Consider the following 27,227-nt stretch of genomic DNA (forward strand, 5'->3'; position numbering starts at 1 on the left):
CATTTATAGCCACTTTTGTAATAACACGGGACTCATAATGCTTTATAGTGCAGAGAGTCGGCGCTAATGGCGAAAGGAAAATTCCACAAAGTTCTCGATTTATGTGCTCGAGGTAGTTTGAATGCCGAAAATAGTCGAAATCTCAACCACACTCTCATAACTCTCATCCTGGCTTTCCTCAGATGGTTGAGCTGGATCATCACAAGCTTAAATTCGATCAAGTTTTAAATAGTGGAAAGTGATACAAATATCTGTTCCTGTACCAAAGTAGATATATCCCTGATTACCTTTTGGATTGTACAAATAAATATCTCCACTTTCGAATGAACTGGTTTTCTTATTTTAACCTATGGAGAAGGAAATAATGTCAATGAGGGTTGACTGCTTAAAAATGAAAGTGTTTCATACAAACTCCCGCCAGGTTATTATTATAAGATGGTCTAATGATTTTAGTTCATAATGAGGGATTAATGTTAGGGGGCTTTTCCTATTGTAAATTATATTGGAAGAATGTAAGAGTCATTGCAGTATGGGGCAGTTTATCTACACCACACATCCTAAAAGAAAGATGTGACTGAGTACGTCCACTATACCACAAGGATCGACGTCAATAACAGCAGCTAATTTAAAGGGATGAACTATGTTTATGTTTCTAATATAAATCAACATGCATGCATGAGACATTATACTGTATACTTTGACATATACCGAGAAATGAGGAGCTTGGACAGTATTCAACAGATACTTGGTGTAGCTATGTCTCAATTGTCTATTTACTGGCGATACATTTCAAATCAATAGTTTTAGTCATTTTTGGGAAAATTGCCCGTGGACACAAAGTAAGAAGCTCTGCTGTGTTTTTAGTGTTTTAATGATTGATGATGACTTTGACCCATTCTCAGCCAATGTGGTGATAAAATGAAGCTTTTCATTGAATTTTGTTTTCCTCTTTTTGGCTTCCCTGTGCCAATAAGGGCAGATAAGTGACCTAACTTTTAATTATTTCAGTTTTCCTGCTACTTTTTTTTTTTTTTTTGGGAAGCCAATTCAAACTTGCTATTTTTTTGTAAACTTGTTAATAATTCGGGACTGGTGCTACGAAAAGGAGCCGCATAATCATTTCATAAAGAAGCGGCACATAAAGCCTTTACAGGCTGTTCAATAATGATTAATCCGGAGACACAAGTATTGTTCAAAACGAAGAATATATATAAGACCAGAAATGTATTATTAAATGCCACATTCATATAACGGCCCGAAGTCTCATCCAAAGCCTCTCTGTAGTGCTTTTGCACTCACTGCGGCGTGTGGTCCGCACTCCATGTAATGGTAAAGCGTGGCCTGAGAGGTCATAATGCTGCACTTGTGCCGCTTCTTCAAAAATCAACTCCTCGCGGCGAATGCAGAGACGTACAATCAGACGTGGTCAAACACACATCTCTGAAAACATGCAATCAGACTGGACCAAGTGCAATCAGACATTGACAAAACACAAACACAGTCACTCTTTCTATTTTTTTGATTTTTATTTATTTATTTCGTCGTTGCCGTTGCTGACACACACACATGCACGCACACGCGCTGGTCCACTACACAAAAGATTTGTCATTACATCAACGGGAGCCAACCTCAAGGAAAAAAGGAAAAAAAAAAAAAAAAACAATCGGAAGGCGAAAATGATTGTATGCTCTTTGCTAAGCACGCTGTCGGTTACACGTGTCCCTCCAAATGTCAGAGGAAAATTAATATCGCTCCTCTGTTTGTGCTGATCACAAGCGGTGCAGACGGGCGGCATGGTGCACAATCGTAAAATACATAAATTAAGACATGCATCGCGCCGTGTAGGATTGCTGTACATTGCGTCATGGCTCTGATTGAGGTTGGGCATGAATAAATGCATGTATAACAGTGGAGCTAATAAAAAATTCAATAGTACTGCTATTACTACTAATAACACCGCAGGGAGAGCCAAGTATGGAGGGGAAAAGAAAAAAAAGAAAAAAAAAGATACATTGACCGACATGCCGGGATTAATATTTGATATCATCTACAACCTTTTTTTTTTGTATGTCCTGATCTTCCTGTACCATGCACAGTGCAACATCTACAAACCAGCAAGTCGGGGAACGTATCGGAGCAATCCGGCTCGTACAAGTTGATACAATAGGTTTGATTTTACCTGCATGTTAACCGTGAACCGGAATTTAATATGCGTGCTTTTCCGACTTTGCACACGCAAACAGGGCCCAGAGAGGCGTTTTCTTCCTTTCAGCGCAGACCTGCTGATTTCCGGCCCTCGGGCGAGCTTTGTACAGTGCACTGCGGAGTGTCATTGTCTGACAACTTTAATCTAGGATTGGCTACTTCAACTCTTTGACATGGAATGCCAAGGGCTGAAATCGAGACCCTGTTTTTTTTTTTCTTTTTTTCTTTCTTTCTTTTTTCTGTGCCATGGGCCAAATGTGTTCCTGAACCGCCGGCGTTGCTTGAAGTATTGGAGGTACCAGATTCTGGATACAATTTAAAAGATACCTTTTGACAGTGATGACAGCACCTATCTGTTTGCTCTCACTGTTACAACAACAAATTTACTTTATGCTGTGGCACAATGGCCAATACTGTAATACCTGCTAATAATGTAATAATTGTGGCCTTTTACAATGTAATATAAGTCAATAATGTAACGAGTTACCAAAAGTGTCACAATGTATTTGATCCATTATTGTAGTAACATTTTGATAATATAATAAATTAATATATGAATGAAGTACCAATTAAATATACTTTTATATGTGATAACTGCTGGCAAAATTTAAATAATACATATACGGATGACATTTCTGAAACTTTTATTTTTTTTACAGTGTGTTTATGAAAAATGGGTATATTGGATGGGATAATCGTTATATTCACTCTAAGGGTATGTTGGTATGTTATTATGTTGTTAGATGTTACATGATGCCATAGAAATTGAGCTGATTTTATAAGAGCGTAATAATCACATGTAATTACTAATACCTACCATGAGATTCTAAACCATGAGATTGGGCCAAAGCCGACTCGCAAGAGGCTCCAGCCTGGTCCGTGTAAAGAATAAAGAAAAATTCTTGAAATTCTAAAGTAGCAATAGAGTTTTCAACATAGTTTCCTTGAGAGAAGAGAACGTAACACAACACTGAGACCCAAGCTGAGATACCAGATGTACGGCCATGAAACCGAGCAACTGAATGCAATGGTTAAATGATAAGGATTGGGATTCTATTTTTTATTTCACTGTATTTTGCACCAGAAACGATCATTAAAATTGTAGTAATGAACTTAAGGTGAAATTTGGCTGCATGAGGCTCCTGATCTACAACGTGTTGGATAACCTTTGTCTAAATCAAGCTGCAATCTCCAGCTTAGTGATCCCCCCCTTGATTCAGAATGTGTGATGAATGAAGACTAAAACAGTAGAAAATAACCTCGCACTGACTGAATTATTTTATTTTGAAACTGTGAATCCCGACCACAGCCATGCTTTTACGCTGTATTATCTTGTAAATTTTGATTTACACCAACAAACAGCATGTTTTAGTGCAAGTGAATAGTTATCTCATGCTCTTAACCTTTTTCACTGCTGAAAATACTGTAAAATTTAAAATTAGTACCCCAGGGTGTGGTTTGCACTAGATTTCAAGTCCTAAATTTCTAAATGGATTTTTGTAGAAGGTCATGCAATTATTTTGCCGCTTCTTACCGATTATTACTCTCCTGCAATTTCATTGGTTAGTTGATTTTACCCGAAATATGACTATTTATACGCAGCCAAACAGTCTATAACTGTCATAAGTTATTATCCTAAGGTGTAAGCAAATAGGAAGAAAAGCTCATGTTTCCTGTTAAAGAGCTTCATCTTGTTTACAAGGATTTCTTCTCAAATACTAAAAGGAATAAGTTATGCTTGGACGTACTTCGTTGCTTCGTCAATCAATTTATGTTTCCCTTGATGTGTCTGCTCATCTCTCTTCCAAAAGTCACTTCAACTCACCTTAAATGAACTTTTCCTCATTAATGGATTATTCTCTCTCCATGAATAATAAATTAGAATTATTTAATCATTTTACTATTGGTAAAATCAGCTTTGGCAGCGCTGGGCTCCATGCACACACACTGTATAGAGAGTTGTTTTTCTTCTTCTTTTTAAATCTACTAGGGCCTGTAGTGCTGTAGCGGTTGGTGCTCTCAACGCACAGCATTCATACCCCGGTTTGTGGTCCAGCTTTTCTGTGAGGAATTCTCCCTGTGCATGCATGCCACTTTTTCCTGGTTTCCTCTCCCACACTACCAATAACATGCACTTCAGGTCAAATGGTGACCCTAAGTTGCTCCTGAGTGTGAGTTTGAGTGTGTGTGTGTGGTTGTCTGTCTTTCTCTATTTGCTCTTTGATGACCTATTGACCTTTCCGGGGTGTACCCATACATTCACTCATCATCATCCAGAGCCGGCTCTATAGAAATACACAGTATATAAGAGGCCGGGTGGTGGGTCAAGACCAGAAATGTAGTGAACATTTCACATCCAGTCTTACCTAATATAGTTACTTTCTCATTTTGAGTCATTTCCATTGTCGTAATACAGATGTTAGCAGTAATCTGTAGGATCTTAGCTTAATTGCATTTCAGTTTTTGTGCATTCTGCAGGTGATTCACTTTGAATAACATCGTGAATGACATCAAACAGTATTCAAATGAAGGGTTTGCATGCGTTAGACTCTCTTACATGTGGTTGTTCTACTGCAAACTGTCTCACTTCAATGCTCGTTTGCTTATATTCCCTGTTGTGTGATTGAATAGAGCGCCAAGCTCTCTTCCAGTACAAGAATGTGGAATTGGGTGTCTTGTTGGAGGAAGTTCTCAAACGTATCGGGAGGGTTTTCAGAAAGTAAATCTGAAGTTCATCCTCACAAACAAGCCATATGGGACATGATCTCTTAAGTCTGCAAACAACAGTCGTGGGGGGTGTCTTATAAATCAATTCCTTCACAGGGGGCAGCTGAAGAAACGCCTTTGGCCACATTAACAGCAGAATCTCTGCTGAAGACTGAGCTGCTTTTTGAGCCTCTTTTTCTCAAGGATGTTAGAAAAAGACACAATCATAATGGAAGTGTATTCAGATATAGGAAATCACATTGCATGATCTATATTAATCTGGGAGCCTCGCAATGTGGAAGACGTGAACAGAAAACACAATGAATAACGTGTTTATTTTGCATGTCGGTCAGACGACAGTTCTCAAGTTTGAGCATGCAGTATCACGTTGGCACACGTTTTCATACGTGCAGCCCTTCAATGGATCAGGCCGGGACTCCTCTCAAGTATTTGATTCTCGGCGATGCTGAAGCGGCAACTAAAGCTATTACACTGTCAGATCCTTATTGAAATTGTCAGTGTTCAACAGCCAATTCCAATCCCGAATCAAGTAGCGACTCTCCTGGTAATACTCATTCATATTTGTCACCGCAATCAAGCATCTAAGTTGATTTCCATGTTGCTGTGACATTAATAAAAGCCAGCAGCCGATGGATGTAGAATGAGTATTTGGAAAAGTCAACAAACGTTTTCCATAGAGTGTTTTATCACTGTCAGTGAGCAATGGCTCTCGGTCATTATTATACACTATCTTCTAATCAAACAATAGTCTGCAGCAGCCGCTGAGGGTTTTGATTGTGAAGCTGGAGAATATTGTATCAATAACGCAATGATTTATGCCTTTTCCTGCCCATACATTGGAGGGCTTCCTGGTCTAAATGCAGCCGCGTCATTCTGCGGTTCCCGGGCAGTATATCTCATATTGCATTGGAAATTGGAAAGACGTGTGCGCCAGAGCCTCGCTGAATACTAACGCGGCCGAGAGTGAGACGGGCACGTGCCCTCTTCACTTACCCGTGTTGCCTCTTACAGTTTGATATTAACATCTGTGCCGGTTTCGCAGCTTTTCTCCTCTGTTTGCTCAGGTTCTGTTGTATTTGTGGGGAAATGGATGGTAATAGCACTTTTTATTTATTTTAATGCGAATGCACGAGCTCATTCCTCGTGAAAAAGGCAAATTAAGTGACAGATTTAAACATTTGGAGGAAAATGCATTAAGTGCAGCTCAAACCAGCAATTATATATCACTCCCACCATCTCTGACGCGCTATTATCATAATGTCTGTTTCAGCTATGGAAGTCTATCTTCCACCATTATTGTATTGTGGTGCAGGACTGTCAGTGGTAACTAAATGTCCCCCACTAAAAGCCTCAACGTGTGACTTCCTGTTTGAAGGAAGTGTATCATTAGTCCTGTGCTCCCACCCCTCGCCGGGGAAATGTAATGCTCCAGCACTTGTCAAACTTCTCGGTGTGTTGTCTCTGGTGAAAAAGCCTCACAGGCACCTTCAATAAAGTCTTCACAGGCACCGAGGAGGAACGTTGCCAATCTGCATATTCTTTTTCCGCGAGCACGAATAAATACTTTTGACGCATGCGTCACCGTGACTTCGAGACAGCTGTTTTTTGGCAAGAAGTCAGACCAGCGAGTGAATGAAGGGATCCGAGTCGGAGCAGATTTTAAAGCGCTGCGCTTTGCGAAGCAATTTTATGACGCGCGCACGCTGCGGATGCATTTGCTTCAGCAGATTGATTTCACAGCTTTGCGTAAATTTGTTGAACATTTTAATAATGGTGAAAGAAAAAAGAAAAGAAAAAGGGACTCAACAATAAGTCATTCCCCTTTCAAGTTCCGGCTGCTGAATTCCTGGTTGTCAAAACAAGTTATTCCTTTTCCCGATGATTTGGTGAAAGTGGGATTCGCTCCTCAGCCTTCTACTCTTAAGACTACCACTGCTGATCAAATACTTCACTGATAACTACAGAAAAAAGCTAATTAAAATAAAAAGTCAATCATACACTACTGTGAGAGTATGACAAATTCAGTGGGCCCAACACAAGCCTCTGGACTGTGATGAAAGTTCAGGATCTATCCACCCATACAGGGTTTCAGGTTCTTCCAGTCAGACGCATTTTTTATTCCAAAAGTCTCCCAAGAAACTGATAAGAAATCAACGATCATAGGTATTGCCATGTAATATTAAACGCTGACTACAAAATAAATAAATTGAGCAAGACAAACTGGATCGAAATCACCTTCAAGATAAAACCATTAAACACAATTGAACAAAAACATAATGATAAATTGACTAAAATCCAAATTTAAGATTGAATCTCCCAAGTAACTTTTTCAAGTCACGAGGATGGATTTTCAAGTATAATAGTACTATAGTGTTAGGCTAAAGTAGAACTAGTGTGTATATTTCATAAATTTAACCTTCAAATACTAAATCCTCCTTCACTCAACAAAAAGAATGGCAGCCAAATAAAGAACTAAAGAAGTATTGCTTTAATATTGTACTATATAAACCACGGGGACACATACAAGGGGTAAATAACTGTGGCTGTTGTCAACTTTAGAGTGTATTTAAAAAAAAGAGCTCCCCGGTGTCAGTTGTCTACAAATGTAATCTCAATAAATATCTCTATGTGGAGAAACATTTTTGGTGTAGGCTCCCACTGAGGTTTTGTAGTTTCACGTGTAGATCTTAAATCTGCATCATGCCAGAGAGAATGCACTGAATCCTCCAAAATCTGGAAACAGTGAAATGATAGGCTTGAAAAAAAAAAGGATTATTGTGCCCAGGCTTGCACGTTGAAAACACTTAAACCGCCCTTCATAAAAAGCTGTAATTTTGCTTATATGCAAACAGTAACCCACGCTGACATTTTCTATTAAATAATGTTAAAAATAAGCCGCGCTGGTTACTTTCCTTGATCCGCGTTGGCTTCTGCTTTGTTTTCTCTCAGTGACCCTCTGCCACAGACTCCCCCTCCAAACATTAATGCCAAAAATACACTTTGAAATGTTAAAAAAAAAAAAAAAAAAGGAGGAGGAAGAAGAAGCTCCAGCTTTAAACAGCTTTCGTTGTCAGAAGTGCTTTTCTGAAGCTCCTCTGACAGTGTCCTGGGAGGCCACGGCACATGGTTGTTGTTGGCCATTAATTAGTGTGGAGCTCCTCCACCTCCACCACCACCCCCACCCCCCGTACCCTCTTCCAGGATGTCAGACTTGTTTATTTTGCACAACAGGAACAATTAAGCAGCTGACAGGGCAGCCACCGTCTGAAGTCCTTCCGACTACTTCCACTGGCTTAAAACACCGGCGAGCAGACACCGTGCAGCGCCCCGCCGCTGCCTTGTAACCTTCAGTGGATGCCTTGAAATGCATTTTGTTGCATGTAAGCGTATTATCATAACCAGATGCCCACTCTTAACGCCCACCTTCGGCACATCTTTGAAAAACGAGGCGCTGTCTTGAATATTAAAGATGGCGAGGTTCATTTATTTAGGGCTGCGCCCGGGCCACCGAGGGATGCTGATTTGAATCTCGTTTGTTAAGCTGTCTATCCTTATCTGTCAGCATCAGAGGATGCAATTTCTCTCTTCCCACCTCTTCCTCCTCGTCTTCTAAATGGTGGAGATATTTAGAGGTGCTTGACAACTGAGGCATGCAAATCAGCCGCTGATGTTTCCTGCGTTCTTTTAGTTTTCTTTCGCTTCTTAAACACCCCACCCCCCACCTGCCCTCCACCCTCTCCCCCTCCAACCCCTGTTGTCGGCCCTTTCAGCCGCTCCGGGAAGATGCATTTGCGATTCTATTTTCATAACCAAGTGGGAGGGAAATGTAAGGGATCGGCTACAAAGTCCCCATCCCTAAGTTTTCCTCCAAACATCAATTGGAAGCCTGGCAAAAACAGCAGCGTCTCTGTACGCTTCAACTTTACAGTTATTTATGCATTCTGCATTTATTTAGCGCCGCCGTGTATTAACGTGAAGCTACACGGCTTCTTCACATTACGAGCGGAGCGCTCGTGTCAACTCAGTGTAAATGTGTTATTGTAAGGTAATTGACATGAGTTGTAGCCTCATGTTGCGCCGCCCGTTTCTGATGGATGTTGTATTTCAACAAGACAAAGCTGCTGCAACGTGATCCTTCATTAAGTTAAATTAAGATTAATCAAAAGCATCGGACAGCAGAGTCGGAACACTGAGCGGCAAGCGTCGGTGTTTGTGTGACCGGGGTTGGTATCCGATTGCATATTATCACTCACACGTGAGAGGCATCAGGTAAGAAATGGTACACTGTTTCTTGATCTGGAAATTAAGTTTAACCTTCTTATTTTTTTCACTTCGCAACATCTTAATGGCATGTTAAAGCGCCAACTTCTGCTTCCATCTTACGTGACATCATACAGCACAGTTGTTCTGTTACATCTCCGATCTGTTGCCTACGAGCATTTTTGCGACCTGCTGCTGAGCTCGGAGGTCTCTACACTCACGGAAACAAGCAGCCTCCAGTGGGAAAGAAAAAAAAATAATATTAACTCTTGGTACTTCTGTTGTAAAATTGCCGTTAATGTCCTCACTGTCATTTTCACACTTTGCAGGGTCATCCTGTGGGTCAGGGTGAACCTTCTTAGAGATCAATTCTGGCACCCCTGTTAAAGAGTGCCTGCCAGGATGGCTTGTGGGAATCATGAACAGCCCACATTGGACAGGCCATCAGTGCATACAGTGCAACACACAATCGCATGCATGTCTGTGAGTCACAAACTAACTTAATACACTTTTTTTTTTTATGGGCTGTGGGAGGTAATAATTCAGAGAACGCCCATATAAGGGACAAATTCCACACAGAAATGCCTCAAACGAAACCAAAATACAAATATTCACACTGTGGAGAGAGTGCTAAACACTATTTCACTGTGCAGCTAAAATTCACAAATTAACCTCACATGCATGTTTTTGGACCGTGGCAAACTCATGCACACTCGCAGAGAGCATGCAGAGTCCGCGCAGAAAGGCCCTGGCTGGTATTTGAACCCATGACGTTCTCGCTGCGAGGCAAGAGTGCAAACCACGGCCTGCCCCCGTGGCTCTGCATGGAATCCGAATAACCAAAATCAGTCAATGAGGTGTTAAGGTAATGACTCCAGACACAGTGCAGAAGAAGTTTAGGAACTAGACCACAGGAGAAAATGCTTCTATTTTGACTCCAGATAAAAGCACAGCACATCTTTTTCACTGTGTCCCTTCTGACTTACTTTTATGTTGTTATTTACTACAACTCTTCCTTTTGTTCATTCACCCAAGCTTTCACCAAGAAAAGGAAAACACTGAAAAGCACACGAGGCACTTTAACGTTATTTAAAATCCCTAATTATTATCATTATTATTATTATTTTATTGGTATCTTTAGTCATCTAACCCTATTCACAGTAACTTTATACCTTTATGCCTCAACTTTAGCTCAACCTTTTTATTATTTGTCGTAAACAGACAGTTTTTTTTTTGTAGTTCACTGAACTCATCCTTACGAGAAAAATGAGCCCTTCAATAATCTGGAACGCATCTTTGTACTTCTGTTCAAATGTACATAAAGCGAATATTAGATTGCATATCTGTTTATTCACAACACAGTGGGCATCTCTGATGCATTAGCAGCCCTAATGAACCATTATTACATCCGTAAGCTGATTTGCATGCTGATTCTGTTGCTTCTACTTACTTATTCAGAGTCATATATTACATGTATGTATTTGGAATATGTTGGTTGGACTTGAAAGTCGCGACACGCTCCAATCAGACAATGCGCAACACAGCAAAAGGCATTAACAAAGTCGGAGAACGGTACTCTGACCTTTTCTGCAGCACGAGTGTGTGAGAGAAGTAAATGTTGCCGCATACTGCCCTTAACACACTATGAGTACAATGGATTTGTCCTCATCACACCACATCACTGTAAGTGTGGAAGTCACCATAATGGTGGTTTTCAGTCTTGTAGGGACAGAGAGGCGATAAGTGCACCCTCATGATGGCATCACAGACCCGGTCTGTAGTACTTCGGGGCCCCTGTGCTCCATCAGGACAAGCTGCTTTCTGTGAGTTCTTCCTGCGGACGACACTCCTCTGTGCTGTGTGTGCGCTGGAAGTGTCTGGGAGTCCTCGGGCGGCGAAACGCCGACTGTGGCTTTATTATTTTTCTTGTCAAACCTGGCGAAGGAAGTGCTGAGCTCCTCGGGCCAGGCTGGCATCGACGCTCCCGCTGCGGCTTGATTTTGGTTGTAAATGTCCTGCTTCCTATTTATAGCCTTTAATGGGACTGATGGCGAGCGACATTGTTATTGAAGTGTTTCTTTTAGTTGGCTGCAAGCAGTTGGCTGTCGGAGCGACCATATTCAGCAACTCCTATATCACGTCCTTTCTTTACCTTCCAAAATAATAATTGTGAACCGATGGCAGTCATGATTAAAATTAATATCCATCCTAAACAGTGAGATGTGTGCAGAGCACATCTTCCTACCAGCTTGAAGACATAAACGGGGGGGGGGAAAATAAAGGTTCGACATAACTGTTCAGGGATTTGTTGATGATAATTAGAAAGTAAAGGCCTTAAATGATGACTCATCATAAACGTAAACTCCAATACTCAGTTAAAATCAAGGTATGTTACTGTTAAACACAGGAAGGGAATTTACATCACTGCGTGTTAAGGCTGCACAATATTAGGTAAAGAATGCTGTCGAGTATTCCAACAATACTATTTGTGTTTTACTTTATGATATTTCAACCATTTTGCACTGAGATTTTTGTAAACTGGGAGTGTCAAACAGAAAAAACAGGGAAACTAGAGACATTTGCATCATGTGTACTCTGAACCACGACAGAGAAAAACTTTGAAGTTTGAATTTTAAATGTCATTGCGGCACTGTGGCGCCAGCCTGGCCCACCCGAGACCGAATCGGTCGCGGGACTCTCCTCACCGCTGTAACTTGTGGAGTTATTCCTCGCCGATCGATCTATTTGCGTCAGCGTGCAGCAAACCCGCTTTTTTGCATGCGAGACGTATCCGTTGATTGGATGGTTCCATGTCGGTTGTGTGCATACACGGCGCCGGGTTGACCGAAGTGATGTGGCGCTCCTGATTGTCTGCTGCTGCCGACTGTGTCGCTGATAAGATTTAGACGGGCTGTCACGTAAAGTGGACACACGCGGGGCGCGAGCTCCTGCCGAAAGTCCCGCGCCGTATTCTAATTTGGTGGGTTTGTTACAGTACAGAGCAGGGAGAACATTTCAAATGCAGGCAAATGATTTCCTAAATTGGAAGCAATGATTTTTGTTAGTCAGTCTCTGTGTGGCTTGCAATATGTCTTGAGTGTGTGTGTGTGTGTGTGTGTGAGAACTCGAGTATCTCGCAACATTGAAATACGGCACCGGGGACCAACATAACCAGCAGCCAGCACTGGCGATCTGCCTTGTTGTAGCGAGCATTTAAAATAAACCAGAGCCACTCAAGAGCTCACCATCAGCCTCGACAATAGATGCTCCCCCAAAGCAAAGTCTGAGATGTTATTACTATAGTTTTTCAAATCAAAGCAGCACAGAGCCAGAAAGAATCCAATTTTCATTCTCCAGGCAGAGATATTGTTTGTGAAACAAGGAAGTGCAGCAATCTAAGTAGCGACTGATGACCGATGACGGCCGTAACCATTTTTTTTCTATCTCTCTCTCTCTCTCTCTCTCTCTCTCTCTCTCTCTCTCTCTCTGCCCACGGGCCTTCCGAGCCGCAGTATCCGCAGTCACTCAGCTCTGTTTATTCCCCGTTGTTTGTCTACGTATGTTGATGCTCATTAAATCTCACACTGAACCACGGTGTTTGAGAAAGTGGGATTAGAAGACTTTTTTTTTTTTTCTTTCTCCTCCTTTTTTTTTTTTCTATTTGTCGTGGGAAAATGATTCTCAACGTATTTGCAAATCTGTTAACGTTCGCAGTGGAGTGACGTTGCTTCCTGTGTTTGCAGTAGTGCTTTAAAAAGCGTCACAAGTTTTTGGGCTATAAGTAGTTAGTAAATTGAATTTAGTAATGCGCTTGCTGACGTTTGAGTGGCCTGAGCCTTATCAGCTGTTTTAGTGCAGCTTCTTCTGTGTCTTAAAACAAGAAAGTGCATGTTAAAACTGAAATGCATTGCTCTCTGTCCCCATGTAACAAAGAAAACACAATTTTATATGAAACACACAGTGCTGTACATGTGCAGTACGGAGTTAGGCAATGTTTTGTTTGGGGTTCTCCCCCCCCCCACACACACATGCTCAAGCAGATCAGCGACAAATTGAATGCGAAACGTATTGGAAAAGCGAAGCGACGTCAGCACGGATGTTTTCCCTCCGTCCTGTCTGTGTTTGCCGTCCCGTCATCGTCTCATGTCCTCTCGCACTCGCCCCCGGCGCGCCTCCGACCCACGCCGTGTCCCGACCCTCTCAATAATCACAGGTGTGTGAGTCACTTCTGTGGCCACGCGCAACCCACACGCTCTCCACTAACACACCTGAGTCATTCATTGTGGCTGACTCGGGTAATGGCATCTTCCCCTCCTCCTCCTCCTCCTCTCCTCCTCCTCCACGGCTGGGCTTTTTCACCTCCAGCTCTGCAGCTGTGAACGTTAGGTGGAAGAGTGTGACTGTACTCTTTGAATGGATTTATTGTGCTGCAACATTTTCTTTTTCTGTCCTCTTAATGTCACAATTTCTTTTTTTTTTTTTTTTAAACCTTTTCTCCGATTCCTATTATTTTATTCCATTCATCTTACAGTATGTGCTGCACAGTACCGTTCCATAATGCTGTTTTTGAATTCCAGAATATTTTTTTTTATTTCTTCACAGCTGTGATTAATGTGCCCTTGTCTTTGTGTCGTCCAGTGGTGAGTCAGAACCTGGTGACGGACAACGTGTCGGTGGTGGAGGGAGAGATGGCCATCATCAGCTGTCGGGTGAAGAACAACGACGACTCGGTCATCCAGCTGCTCAACCCCAACAGACAGACCATTTACTTCAGAGACATGAGGCGTGAGTCCTGCCATCTTTTTAAATTAGCGCGTGCGCTCGAGGTGTTGCTTTAAAGTAAGTCAATCTGCATTGGTTTGGAGTGGAGGGAAACGATGCGGACGCCCATAGGAGGCAGGCTTCGAAAGCTGACAGCCACTTATAGACGTTTTTTATTCAAAGCCTGTCACCAAGAAACACATTTCCAACTGGGTTTTTTTTTTTTTTTTATCTTTACGTTGGCAACAAAAGCAGCTTGTCAAAGTGAACTCCAGGGGGCTAAATCTGTATTTTGGGCTGTAACGAAGGGTCAGGGTTTGCTCTGGGACACAGATTGAAACCGCACTGTCAGAATACAGCGGCAGAAAATTATAGAAATTTTAAGTTTTATCCCATAATCATAGCAGGAAAATCATACCAACTTTATTTAAGTAGGAGTCAGGATGCTTGTATTTATAAAAAAAAAAAAAAAAAACCTTTAGTAAAAGAAAAACTACCAATGAAATGTCTTTTTTCCAAAAAAAAAAAAAAAACAGTTAAAGTGCAGGTTTTGTGTTGTACTCGGTGGTGACACACGCACACACACACACACACACACGCACACACACACACACACACACACACACACACGCACACGCACACACACACACACAATGCACATAATGCACATACCTTTCAGTATGAAGAACTGTTACCATCAGCTGCTTCCTCAAACATCAACATGAGTGTAACTGATGGTCGGTTGTCATAAAATATTACAAACCTCGAAGCAAAATGTATAAATTTCATCTTGTTCTTTTCCTGTTAAGTCTGGTTTCTACATATCTTGCCTCATTCAACAAAACCGCCTCGTTGATATAAGCGACCATATTACCCAGAATATGAGTCCCCATGTTGTTTTTAGTTGCTCAGCTGATTATGTTAAGTTAGTCAGTAAGTTAAGTTGTTATTTTATATATTAAGAATCACCGTATATCAACATGGATTACTTCATCTGTGACCACTAGTACTGTACGACCACAGAAGGCCACCACAGTACCACAGACAAATATTCATCATTACCATATTTCACTAACAGAACAAGCAAGACGTCGCCCCCCCAAAAAAACTACACAGCAGACTTTAAAAAAAATAAAAATAAATACAAATCTGCAGCAGAAAACGGTAACATCTGTGAGAAACCTGTGACTGGAGGAACTCAGAGAAACTGTTACCGTGATGCGTAAAACAAAAGCAGGCAGAGATGACGAGCGCGTAAACATAAATCTTTAGAAGTATATTAGATATACTTGTTCTATTTATTGTGATCCAGGGTGCAGTTTTTAACAACAGACGCTGAGAGAGGTCTAACTTGAACCAAACGCTCATTCTTGTAGTTGTAGTTTGCAGCGTCGTCGCGCCGACCTGCACTTTTGTTGAACGGTGTGTGTGTGTGTGCGTGCGTGTGTGTGTAACGGAACCAAGCGACATTTGCATATGGTAATCAGCTGCATTCCCTTCTTTGTTTTTATGCACATCTAAGTTGGACTGTCGAACAGACTCGCTCTCGGAAGTGGCAAGTGGGTCATTTCCAGCTGCACGTCTATATATTAATAGCAGGAAGCTGTTACCCACAACATGAGGTGAGAATAGGCAATCCCAGCTCACACCATGAATCCAGTTTAACTTTGAGCGAAACTTCCGATTTGCCCTATTTAACAAAACAAAGAGAGAAAACTTTTATCGCCGGCTTGCTATATTTGCTGTTAGTTGTTTGGGGGGGAGGTTTTCCACCCAAAGCTACACCGCAACACGGCGGCGACAAAAGCAGATTTACCTTTAATAATGAACAGTTCGGGCTATCTGCCAGCAAGCCGCTGTTAAACACCGTTCAATATTGCTATTACAAGCAGCGCTGAGCAATAAACTATTTAAGTGTTAAATTGAAGATCGACTTAATTGACTCCTTTCCCGGCACTGATTAATATCCGAACTCTGGAAATCAACACTTCTCCATGATTCCTTCATGTCTTTGTGTGTGTGTGTGTGTGTGTGTGTGTGTGTGTGTGTGTGTGTGTGTGTGTGTGTGCGTGCGTGAGAATTTATGTTTATGAGTCAAAGTCTTATGTTTGTGTTTGGTTAATTAGACTCCGCGTTCGCTAACTCCCGACTCCAATTAGCCCGAGCCGATGCCATTAACCTCCGGATCTATTTCAGACCCCGACCATGTGAGTCTGTGCACGACGTGTTGAGCAGAGACAACGGAAAAGCTCGTGTGTTCACACGTGGAATGCGTTGGAATACTACGAATCTGCTTCTGAAGACCTGCCCACATGTTAACACAAATAAATACAGATAATTGTGATGGTTTTTTTTTTTTCTCTTTCTTCTATATAGATACTGCCAGTTTTAATGAGGTGTTTGGTGTTACTGGAGTTAACTTCTGATCATAAAATCCCATTTTATCTCAGTTTCCGGCTCTGTGCTGGGTGTTCATGCAGTATTTGAATTGAGAATCTCACCACAGCCGAGCGTCTTCAGCCTCCTAATAAAAGTCAAGTAGCTTGTTGGCTTTTGACCTGGCATTTTGCCATCAGGGCGACTCAACGCAGACATAAATATCTAGTTTACTCGCTTTAAATTTGTGTTTTTTGAGAAGTGAGCAGGCGGCTTTCCTAAACACACTTGATCTGCTGCAAGACTGAAGCTATAGTTTGCTATATTTAGCTTTTTTGTTTTTTTCCCATGATAAAATAATCAATGTTTTTCAGGGAAAGTATTTGGATGGATCAAAAAAATACTGTTCTGTTCTGAAGTCCTAATTCAACAGTACAGGCTAAGAAATAAACCTAACTGGGAGGAAACTTGAGAAAACCCGGGAATGTCCCCACCCGGGCTGAAATTGGGGATTTTCTCACCGTGCAGCCCAAAACTTTTAATTATTTTTTTTTTAAATTATTATTGTTTTAAAAATAAACAATTTAACAGAAAAGAATCATGTTCTTACAGAGCTCAATGATTCATTCATATAAATTAAAATATAACACTAAGGACAGTTGTTTAAAGGAAATTTGTGATTTTTGAAATGTTTGAATTTAGAATGCTTTGAAAGAAGCTTAAAAAAAAAATAATAATAATGTAAGCTCTTAGACTTCCAGGCATTAATACATTTGAGCATATCGAAACAACTTATCAACAAACCTGTTCACATTTGCAAAAAGAATTCTCAACACTTTTCTCTTTGTGTGCATTTAAAAATAACTACACTGGAGAAAGCTGAACCTGACCTGCAGCTTTTCAGCCAAAGATTCTCCTTTCAAACTAGTAAATTAGAAGAGATGTGACAGAGTTAATAATTAGAGACTCACTGCTTGTTATCTTCATCTCAACCTCTTGTAGAAACACGCAAGAACAACCCAGAACTCACTTTAAGCCAATCACTGAGCAGGGCTGGCGATGGCCAATTTAAAAAGTGCCTCAAGTCTATATATATATATATATGTGTGTATATATATATATATATATATATATATATATATATATATATATATATACGAAATAATATCAATAATCATAACAATAGGAAATGTATATTTGCTGTCCGAAAAGGAGTAAGGAGAAACGACTTGCTTATCCAGCCGTACCCCTAATCTTACTTTATTGCATATCTAAATTAATGAAACATTAATTCAAATAGACATGGAAACAAACTAACAGCAGGAGTGCTGAACTCATAACAAGTTTCGAGTGTTTAAGAGGTCCGTACACACTTCGGGTGAAGTTTCACTGTAGTAATTAATATTCTCTCACCTTACTTGCACTTTTAAGGAGATGCATTAACTTTGACTCTTCTGCCTGATTAATCTTGCACGAGGTTAAAACAACCTTCCAAACATGTTGGGCTTTCTTCATGTCTGTTTTAATAAAATCAGCTTGTGTCCCTAAACATTTAATGACCTGTGTGTTTATTCTTATCCTGCCCAATTATCCTGTCACTGCTCTAATTAGCTGCGATTAGTTGGACATACTGTGTTCTTCACTCTGCCGGTGCCACCTTCTGGATCATTAACCCTTCTATGATTGGGACGCCTAGGTTTTTATGGCTGTAGAAATGTAAAAAAAAAAATATATATATATATATATATAGATTTTGCCACTTTTCTTCCCTAAACAACTTTAAACTTTTACATGATTTCTCCACTTTTTGAACTTTCTACATAGCGCCGGCTACATGAGCACGGGAGCGCGTTCTGAGGCGACAGAATAGGGTAAAGAGGTTATTTTATGTTCCGATATGCAAAATGTCGACCTCCCGGTAGCATGATTCAACTTCTTCAACTCTATGACAGTGACATTATGTTGTAAGTTCAACATATGCAGATTCTGCTGTTAACTAAGTGTATACTTGCTGATGCATCAGTTCTTTTTCGTGCATTGTTTATTTTGCCCTCAGCAGTTTGCATACTTTTCATGCCCTGTCTTCCAAAATGTATGTTGGTATAGAACGTATTTGCATAACCAGTTCCATGCAAACAGATTTAATAAGGATAGAGATCATATGGAAAATGTCACGGCGGCTATAGCGGGCCTGAAAATGATATAATTATGCATTGGCTGCTGAGGGCAAAGCAGCTTAAGTTTTTTCGACAGAGATTGTGGCTCCACTTCAACGGCGTCATTTCTCCCCCAGACTTTGAGTAAATAATTCAGTGAACTAAAGTTAACAGCACATGGACCTGGAGGACGTTCTGAGTCCCGTGTGCTGCTTCTGCACGTCTCCGTCAGAGACGCACTTTAGTCACGTCGAGGAAGACCACAATCAGTGCAATCACAACGGCGCGAGGTCGTCGAAGCGACAACGTGAACGTGTCAAAACGACAAATTCCAGCATTACTCCTTATAGCGGGGAAAAAAACACAATTAGTGGCTTCACCACTGAGGTGTTTTTTTTTTTTTTTTACTGCTGTTTCTTTCACTGCTCCCTCCACCTGACCTACACTGAACCTGTGTGTGCACGTGTGTGTGTGTGTGTGTCACATTGCACCCACGTGTTCATATTCACCAAAGATGCATTAGCGACCATTCGAAGAAAAAGCAACATGAGCATTTAAGAGGAGGAAAAAAAATTGTTTTTTTATTCAAATTATTATTCAGTTACCTGCAGAACATTCTGGGACATTTAATCAACAGTTTTCACCTGTAAAAACAACCCAATAATACTCAAATCTGAGCGATCCGAATGCGTTCTGTCAATAACTGAGTCCGTCAATAGCTTGATGAGTTTCCGAAGTGATGTTGCCATACTGACGGGAGAGGAGTGAGCTATCAGCAATAATTATGAAACACTCAAGACGATGCGCTGAGTGGGGGGAAAAAAAAAAACATTTGAATAAAGAATTTCAAAAAAACCCACTTTGGTTGATTAATTTCTTCAGCGAGAAAACAACAAACTGAAATCCAATAAAATACCTGGGCGCACTGTCAAATTTAGTGAGACAGAGGAAGAAAACAGCAGCTGGTTAATAAGAAGAAAAAAAAAAATGAGCGGGAAAAAAAAAATCAAACATCAAATGAAAGTGAGAGTTAAAACTGTTTATATTCATCAGGCGGACAAACACAGCTTCAAATAATGGCAGAGATACTCTTTGTCTGCATTTCCGTAAACTGCTGTCAGTGTGACTGCTCAAGCTGAAGATGTGTGATGATGCGTCTGCAGCGAAGCTGTAAAAACCTGCCATACACTAAAAAAGAGAATACACTTTTTTTTTTTTTTTTTGGGTTTTGTGACACGACTTGCTACATTAATTTCAGTGTCTCTTGTCAAAAACACTTAAAAAGTTAAATTCACTCAAGAGTAGATGCAGACAATTTGTCTGTTTTTTTTATTTTTTTTGTTTGTTTTGTTTTTTTAGTCAAAAGATGGTGGCAACATGCAAGCATGATGGACAAAGAAGAACTAGAACAGGGGGGGCCTGTGGGCCAGAGGTTCCAGTCTGGCCGCCAAACCACCAAACAAATTATAGAACTTTCAAAGATTTAATAAAAATGTTTACATTAATTACATTAATTACAAATTATCATTAAAATTTTCTATATGTTGAGATTGTTGTCATTTATTATAATAATTGTGTGCTTTTGTGAAAATATAGGCATTTTCAACATGTATACTCTGCGTCAGAACAAAGAGTAAGTTGATTACAGTACAGTTTAATCCAGTCCAGCCCACTCTAGATGAAACTGGGCTTCATGTGGCCCCTGAAGTAAAGTAAGTATGTGTTTGAAAATCCTGACAATCCAGTGGCCTGCAACTCCCATAATGTATTATCCATTATTCTGGGATAAATCGTATTGATCTGGCAAAAAAAAAAAAAAAAGATAATAATCCAAGTATTTACCAACAAGAAGACGTTGGTAAATACGAAGGAGAAAACAAAGCTGACAAAAACGGAGGAGGGCATAAAGAATACAAGAAGTCATTTATAAAGTATGGGACAGATGAAGAGCACTAATCCAAAAATGAAAAAAAAAATGATAGTGACAAATATGAATAAAAATGAGTATAAAGATGACAAATATGAAGATGATGTTGATACAAAGATGAGAAATACAGTAAAGATTAAGAATAATATGACATAACATACAATGAGCATGAAGATGACGATGAATTTGAAGAACGCGACAAAGAGACGGTAAACTTAAGAGGCTTGATACACGAGAAAACTTACCGGTGGCAGATTCAAGAAAGAACATCGAGACACACCAGGTCAAAAACAATGTTTGTGCATCGGAGGCAAGTTTGACCAGGATCCAGTGTAACACGAGCTCCGGTGTAATTCCATTACTCTAAATATAAGATAACCTAATTCCATTGTGTGATGTGTTACATTACAGCGAGCAAATGTAATGAGATTACACTGATGCACTACTTGCCTGACACACACCGTTATGTATCAATAAGTGCCTTAAAGTAGCTTTAAAGCAAATGGCTTGTAGCGATCGCTGGAAAATATATATGTACAGTATTTATACAAAATACATTTAAGCCCCTTAAATAGATAAAACATTTACAAATGGCCATCGCGTCATCGGTTTTTCATGATCATCTCTTGTCTTTCCCCCCCAAGTCTTCTAACCTATCTGCTGTTTGTTGTGCACTTGTTTATGTCCTGACCTTTTTTTCCTCGGTCTTCGAAATTTATGCGCGAGTACAAAATACTATTCCGGACGCGCACTCATAACTCGGTTGTTTCTACATCGTGATTCTCCCAAATCTTTCGAGCGCGCCCCGTGCCTCTGCCGGAGCGTCGGGGCCTTCCTCCGCAGACCTTACCCCGGTGCCTTTTCAAATGCGCTTTCTCCATACGATACAAGGGCACGCTCGCAGAAAGCCCCCGTGCGTATGCTAAACCGAACTCGGTATTTATCTGCTGCGGTGCCGAACTGCGGTGAGCCGACTCCCACAAGCTGGCTGTCAAGGGCAAGGTGTTCTTCTTTGACGAGGGCTCCTTGATCTCCTGTGATCCCTCCCAGGCATCCTCGCTGCAGCTGCACCGCTTCATTATGACATAACCTCCACCAAGGCAGCCTCCAAACAACATTGCCCCCTTCAAAATATCACATCTGCCATCTCAGTCTGAATCCACAGCGGTGGATTATGTTTGTGAGTGCGAGAAAAAGGGAACGCAACGGAGAGAGGCTGAAGAGACGGAGACGGAGAAGGAGAGGAGGCGCTTTGAAACCAGCTTCAGTTACTTTTCTCCCGCCTGACTGTTGGTCATTCTTTTCTCAGCCTCCACCAAAGGCACTTCTTTTGCCCGCTGTAAGATATTTTATCCAGTCAAATGCGATTCAAGTGAAATTGCACTCATGAGATGCATGCATGTGTTGCTCCAGATGCCCGAAAATCCCCCCCCCCCCCTTTTTTTTTTTTTGTTGTGGATCAAAAGAGCTATTTTCACAGTTTAGTACGATGGGAGACTTTCAAGAGACAAGAAGCAGAGTCTGACTCATCCTCAGTTTATTTTAGTTTTTTGAATAAAGCTCCCAAAACACTTGCGCATGTGTTGAATGCAACTACATTGCATCCTTTTTTTTTAAGCCATCTCTACATTGTAAACATCCTCTACCCTCGCTGACTCACAACCGAGGTGTGGGCTTTGTTACTTCACTGTCGTCTCAATACCCACGCTGGGAGGTAGTTTTTTTTTGTGTGGGTTTTTTTCTTGGACAAACAGACTCACACTTACTATGATGACTGAATTCAAGTGTGTGAAGTTGGGGAGTTCGCCCTGCAGTCGGTCTGTGCTGCCTTTAGATAAACAATATATTCCGGTCCAGAGATTTGACACCGCGGAAAGTAAGTATACAATCGCCGTGCAGCTGTTTTTTTTTTTTTTTCTCCTCTTGGCTCTGGTCTGCAGCAGTTTACATACGCGAGAGGACAAACCATATGATGCTCTGGTGTGGCTTGTTCTTTTGACTATTGTTTCGCAAACACAAGATTCACAGATGGTGATGTTTCCATGGAACAATGACCTTTTTAGTATGTCAATACTGCCGAGCTCCACTTGGAGACCGTGCTGGAAAACACCCAAATGGAGAGTTTGATCTCCGACAGCCATCTGCTTGAGGAGAAGATACCAGCAGAAGGGGGGCTTTCCAGCAGAAACGCTGAACCTAAGTTGGGTTTTTGGTTGTCCGCGAACCCTTTTTTAAAATGCTCCGATGTTTATGCGTTACAACTTCCTGCACACACGGGTGTGGTTGTATCACAATAGTGCAGCGCCAACTAGTGGTAAAACTACGGCATTTTTTTTTTTTTTTAGCCATTGTTATGTTTGAACATGAAACTTTCTGAAACAAAAAACAATTGTTGTTGATTGTTGTTTTGCAAACTGGGCCTTGGAGAGGTATCGGTGACCCGGAGGCCAAATCAATAAGCTTGATGCTTGAAGTTTATTGTTTAATTCCACTGAGGTTTGATTCCGGGAAAAAAACGTCCCTGATAAAAAAACTTGTGGCATGTCAAAGCGGAAAGGCAATCTCTCCCAGTGAGCGGTGATGTATTCAGCATATCATACTCCCCAATTTGTTTTGTAGTCGTGCAGAAATGTAATAATTCCAAGAATGGAAATACCTAATGATGAACCTGAAGTCTCAAACTTCCATAGGCATTGTGTGATCTGTGAAGAAAACCAGAGGGAGGGGGTGCTCCAGAAGATCTTTTCCCGGTTATACAATGGTGTGTGGTATGTTCTTGTCCTTATGGCTTCAAAAAGGGAGTATGCAGGGGCTTTAACAAGTATAACATTTAAATGGCTCCATAACTATTTTACATCTGCTCAATCAAACGTCTCTAAATGATCAATTGAAAGTAAATGGTGTTTTTCCACTTATATCAGACTTGCTTGGTTATGCTCTTTTCTTGTTTGCTTTTTGAAAAGCCAGCCTTGATAATGAACATCATCATATGTCATTTAAATATAGAATTATTAAAAAATCAGTTGGAAAGCATGACACTGATTAAACATGCATGTCTATTTATCTCACCATTAACATTCCCTAAATGAGATAGATGTGACATGGACATATGTTTTTAATCCGACTCTATTCTCACCGTCTGTAGTTGCACGGGTACGGTTTAGAATAAACAAGAAGAAATGTTAAACTCGCCAAGTATGATCACTTGCCAGACACGAGGTTGAAAGTGAAAGTCTCGAACTGGCTCCCACGATGCGTTTTTATTTCATCTAAATCCCAAAAGGAAGTCTTGACATCCGGTAAAGTTTGCGACTTCGGGGTTATCCTATAAATGGTGTGGGTGGTCTCATAGTTTCACTCTCAAAATACAATTATTTAGCGCGTTTTGTCGGGTCCGCTGGTGAAGTAGGTTCAATCGCTGCGAGAGCGTGATAGATGTCTTCCACAATCCCTGCGATAGAAAATAATTCCGCACAAGATGGAAGGCATCGACCTAAAAGACGGGGGCCGATCTGCCTATCCCGCCCTATTTGGAGGCCAGCGTTGCAGGAAACACACTGTATTATGAACTCCCTTCTGCTATGTGTGAAAAAACAACAACAACAAAAACAAAAAAAAACACTATTTCTTTTTGAGCCAGCTGAACATCTCATTTCTCCTGTGAAACTCAACCTTTACTAGAGCATTGCTGTTTGGCCTTTTAGCACGAATGGCCCAAATCAACTAAGATACCCATTCGTCTAATAACACTGCAACCGTTACATTATAGACTCTGAACACATCCGAGATCTGCGTTGTTGAAGCAAGTCTAAATATTTACTCGTGATTTTAACAGTATCTGTGGTTTAGTGTGTGTAAACTGTATTTCCATCTTTTTTTTAATTTATTTCTTTTTTAGCGCTTTATTCTTTATAATGTGCATGGGACAAAAGACACCTACGTCCAATCTAAGCCGGCAAAGCACTGACAGTATCTTGTGCTTCAAATGTACACCCACATAGCACTTGTAATAAAGGACTGAGAGGAGCACTCGCATACAAACACTACCCTTGCTCTCCTGTGGAGGAGGGGAAGAGTCGCAGTGGGTGATCCGTCCACTGAAGGCCGGCCAGGTTCAGGCTAAGAGGTTTTTGTCTGAAAACAGCTTAATGAGACAACTTTGAGTCCAGATGAATGCAACTAGGCCGAGCCCACCCCTGCACACACCGGCGAAAATGTGAAAATGATAGCTGCCGTGTTTTGAATTAAAGGGTATCAATTTGATCTGGTTGGAAATGATCAAATGTCGGCGCATATATGATGCCGACGACAATGAGTTGCCTGTAGCCAAAAGTCACTTGTAGTTAACTTTAAACAGCTTGAAACATGGCTACAAAAGACCCTCTGGACAACGTGCTTTTGTTAGTTTTCGCCTGACTGGTCTGTAATGCAGCAAGGTGCCATAAAAGCAGTTTGATCAAGAGAATGGGAGACTTGATGTTGTGTTGTCTGATCGAGTAACTGGACATGAACATGGAAATCTCAGCTGCAGATACGTTACAAGGAAATAAAGGTTTTCTGAATTTTCTTATTGCCATTTCTGTGATTTCAGTAATAACGCATTCTATTTTAGAAATGACTTTGATTAGTCTTTTGTTTGCACATAAAGCTGAAAAAAATACCTAATAGGAAATTTGATAATATTAAAGTTTGCTTAGATGTTTCCATGGTGCTGCCAGTATTTCTACAAGGATTAAATCCAGCCCCAACAAACCTGGACGAATGAATGGATGAATTGATGGAAGAAGGGATGGGTGAACTGGTGAATGGATGTCAGCTGAAGGGAGGTTGGATAAAAAGGCGGATAGATGATGGATAGCTGAGCCTGATGACTTGATAGACAATAGATGAAGTGGTGGTTGCATGGATTAATAGATGAATTGATGGGTGGGTGGTTAGCTGGATTAATTGATGGATGGGAGGACAAACGAACTGGTGGTTGGACAGACAGGTGACATGGTTGATGGATGGCGTGGTGGATGCATGGGTTAATAGAGGAACCGATCGACTGGTCATATATGTGGGCTTGATTTCCTTGCTGCTTATGCACCAACTAAACGTATTCCAGGCTATTCCCTCTCTCTTTTTCATTACCAATCAGTGAAGGCTGGTTTACTGCAGCATTTGGTGTCGGGTAGAAAGGTAAAGCTGGGAGACCCGCTTCTAAAACAGCTCAGCACTTTGTGCATCTGTCTTTTATATAGCAGGCATTCTGTTAAATGCTCTCGTTTAATTATTCAGGCTGGAAACACACACACACACACACACACACACACACACACACACACACACACACACACACACACACACACACACACACATATATTTATAGCTGTTATATCGTTGTCTTGTTTGGCTGGTGGTCCAGGAGACACACACTGAGATGTGAATTGCTTCGTAGACATTTTGGCTTCTTGGTTAAAATAGTCGTCCTTTGCCAATGTATGCAGATGACCCCATACATGTTGAGTAGTGCATGTCTAAAAGGTTTAAAGTCCCCGAAGGTGTGCAGCATGTTGCCGAAATTGGAATAGGTTGAGGCAAAACACAAAGCTTTAAAAGTGTCTTGTTAATACATCATTTGAGCCTAAATTGGAGCAAATTCTACGGTACTTTGCAGTTCTTACTAATACATTCATATGCACTGACGGAATGCAATGATTAGATAGTTCACTGCCAAATATAAATCACGCAATCTGTAAAGTGTTGCATTTTTTAACACTATTGCTAAATACCCCCGTATTTCGACTTCACATAGTGCCGAGAAGACAAGAATTCATCTCGAATAGGGAGGAGGTTGGTTATAAGAGTGTAATTACCCCCGCCCCACCCCATATTGCCCACTCTGACACCCAATAATAAAACTTTGATGTGCTCCTCTCAAAAAGTAGCAGCAGCCACTAATCACAAATGATTGCAGCCACTTAGGCGAGGCACACTCATCATCTCCTGCTCTCTGTGGATGGGAGTCATCCTCGGCGGTGGCTGGAGAAGATAAAACTATTCAAATGAAATGCAGCGAAAGAATGAAGATTAATCAAGAGAGGGAAGGAGAAAGCAAGATGAATTAAAATCATGCTGTGTGCAAAGGTGGAAATGGGGAGGAAAGCCTGTTGTGGCTGTATACAAACTCGTTTTATTATTGGAATTGGTTTAATTTTTTTTTACAACAAACCCAAATCCAATATTATTTCCAATTTAATTCACAGTCTGCAGACGTCATGTTTTGCTACTGCGTCGTATTTCCATATACATTTGAATGTATGTCGCTTTTAAGGATAACATCAAAACAGTTCATATTTATGTTTGATGAAAACACTGTTTCCAATTGCTAAACTCGTTGGTTTTTTTTCATTTCTCCCTTGTTTCAAAAACCTCCAATAATTCATTTTGAATCACAGAAGAAGAAAAAAAAACACAAACGGATAAAACAGATGAGTTCATTCTTAAAATAACTTAAACCAATGGTATAATGCTTGTTGTTGTACAGTGAGTATTCTCTTGAAAGCAGTTGATTTAACAAAACCCATTATTTTTACTTTTACTGTTTTTTTTGGGGGGTAAACTCTAAAAAGTTGTCAATAAGTTTGATTCAGTTAGTTTGAATCTCATTAAATGTTGAATAAAACCGGCCACAAACTCTATTTTCTATATTTACTGTCTTCCATTGATTACAATTACCGGCCACTTAATTTAAAAAATAACATTTTACGTGGAAAAGTAACTTTCAATTGTTTCAATTTGTTAAGTGTGTTCAGGTGAAAATTAAAATGCAG

General features: G+C 40.7%; 1 protein-coding gene across 10 annotated transcripts in view; it reads left to right on the top strand.

Annotated features, from left to right (window-relative positions):
• cadm1a (cell adhesion molecule 1a) overlaps positions 1 to 27,227 on the top strand; it is a 427,187-nt gene that overhangs the window by 308,902 nt on the left and 91,058 nt on the right. For all 10 annotated transcript variants that reach the window (XR_013936111.1, XR_013936112.1, XM_080483120.1 and 7 more), the window contains one exon: positions 13,831 to 13,977. Coding sequence is in view for 8 of the 10 variants with exons in the window: in XM_080483120.1 (XP_080339246.1) it covers positions 13,831 to 13,977 (147 nt within the window). In the remaining 2 variants the exon portion in view is untranslated. The remainder of the gene's footprint in view (positions 1 to 13,830; positions 13,978 to 27,227) is intronic.

Source organism: Lipophrys pholis (assembly GCF_963383615.2).
Source record: "Lipophrys pholis genome assembly, chromosome: 16".
In the NCBI taxonomy this organism is placed as follows: Eukaryota; Metazoa; Chordata; class Actinopteri; order Blenniiformes; family Blenniidae; genus Lipophrys; species Lipophrys pholis.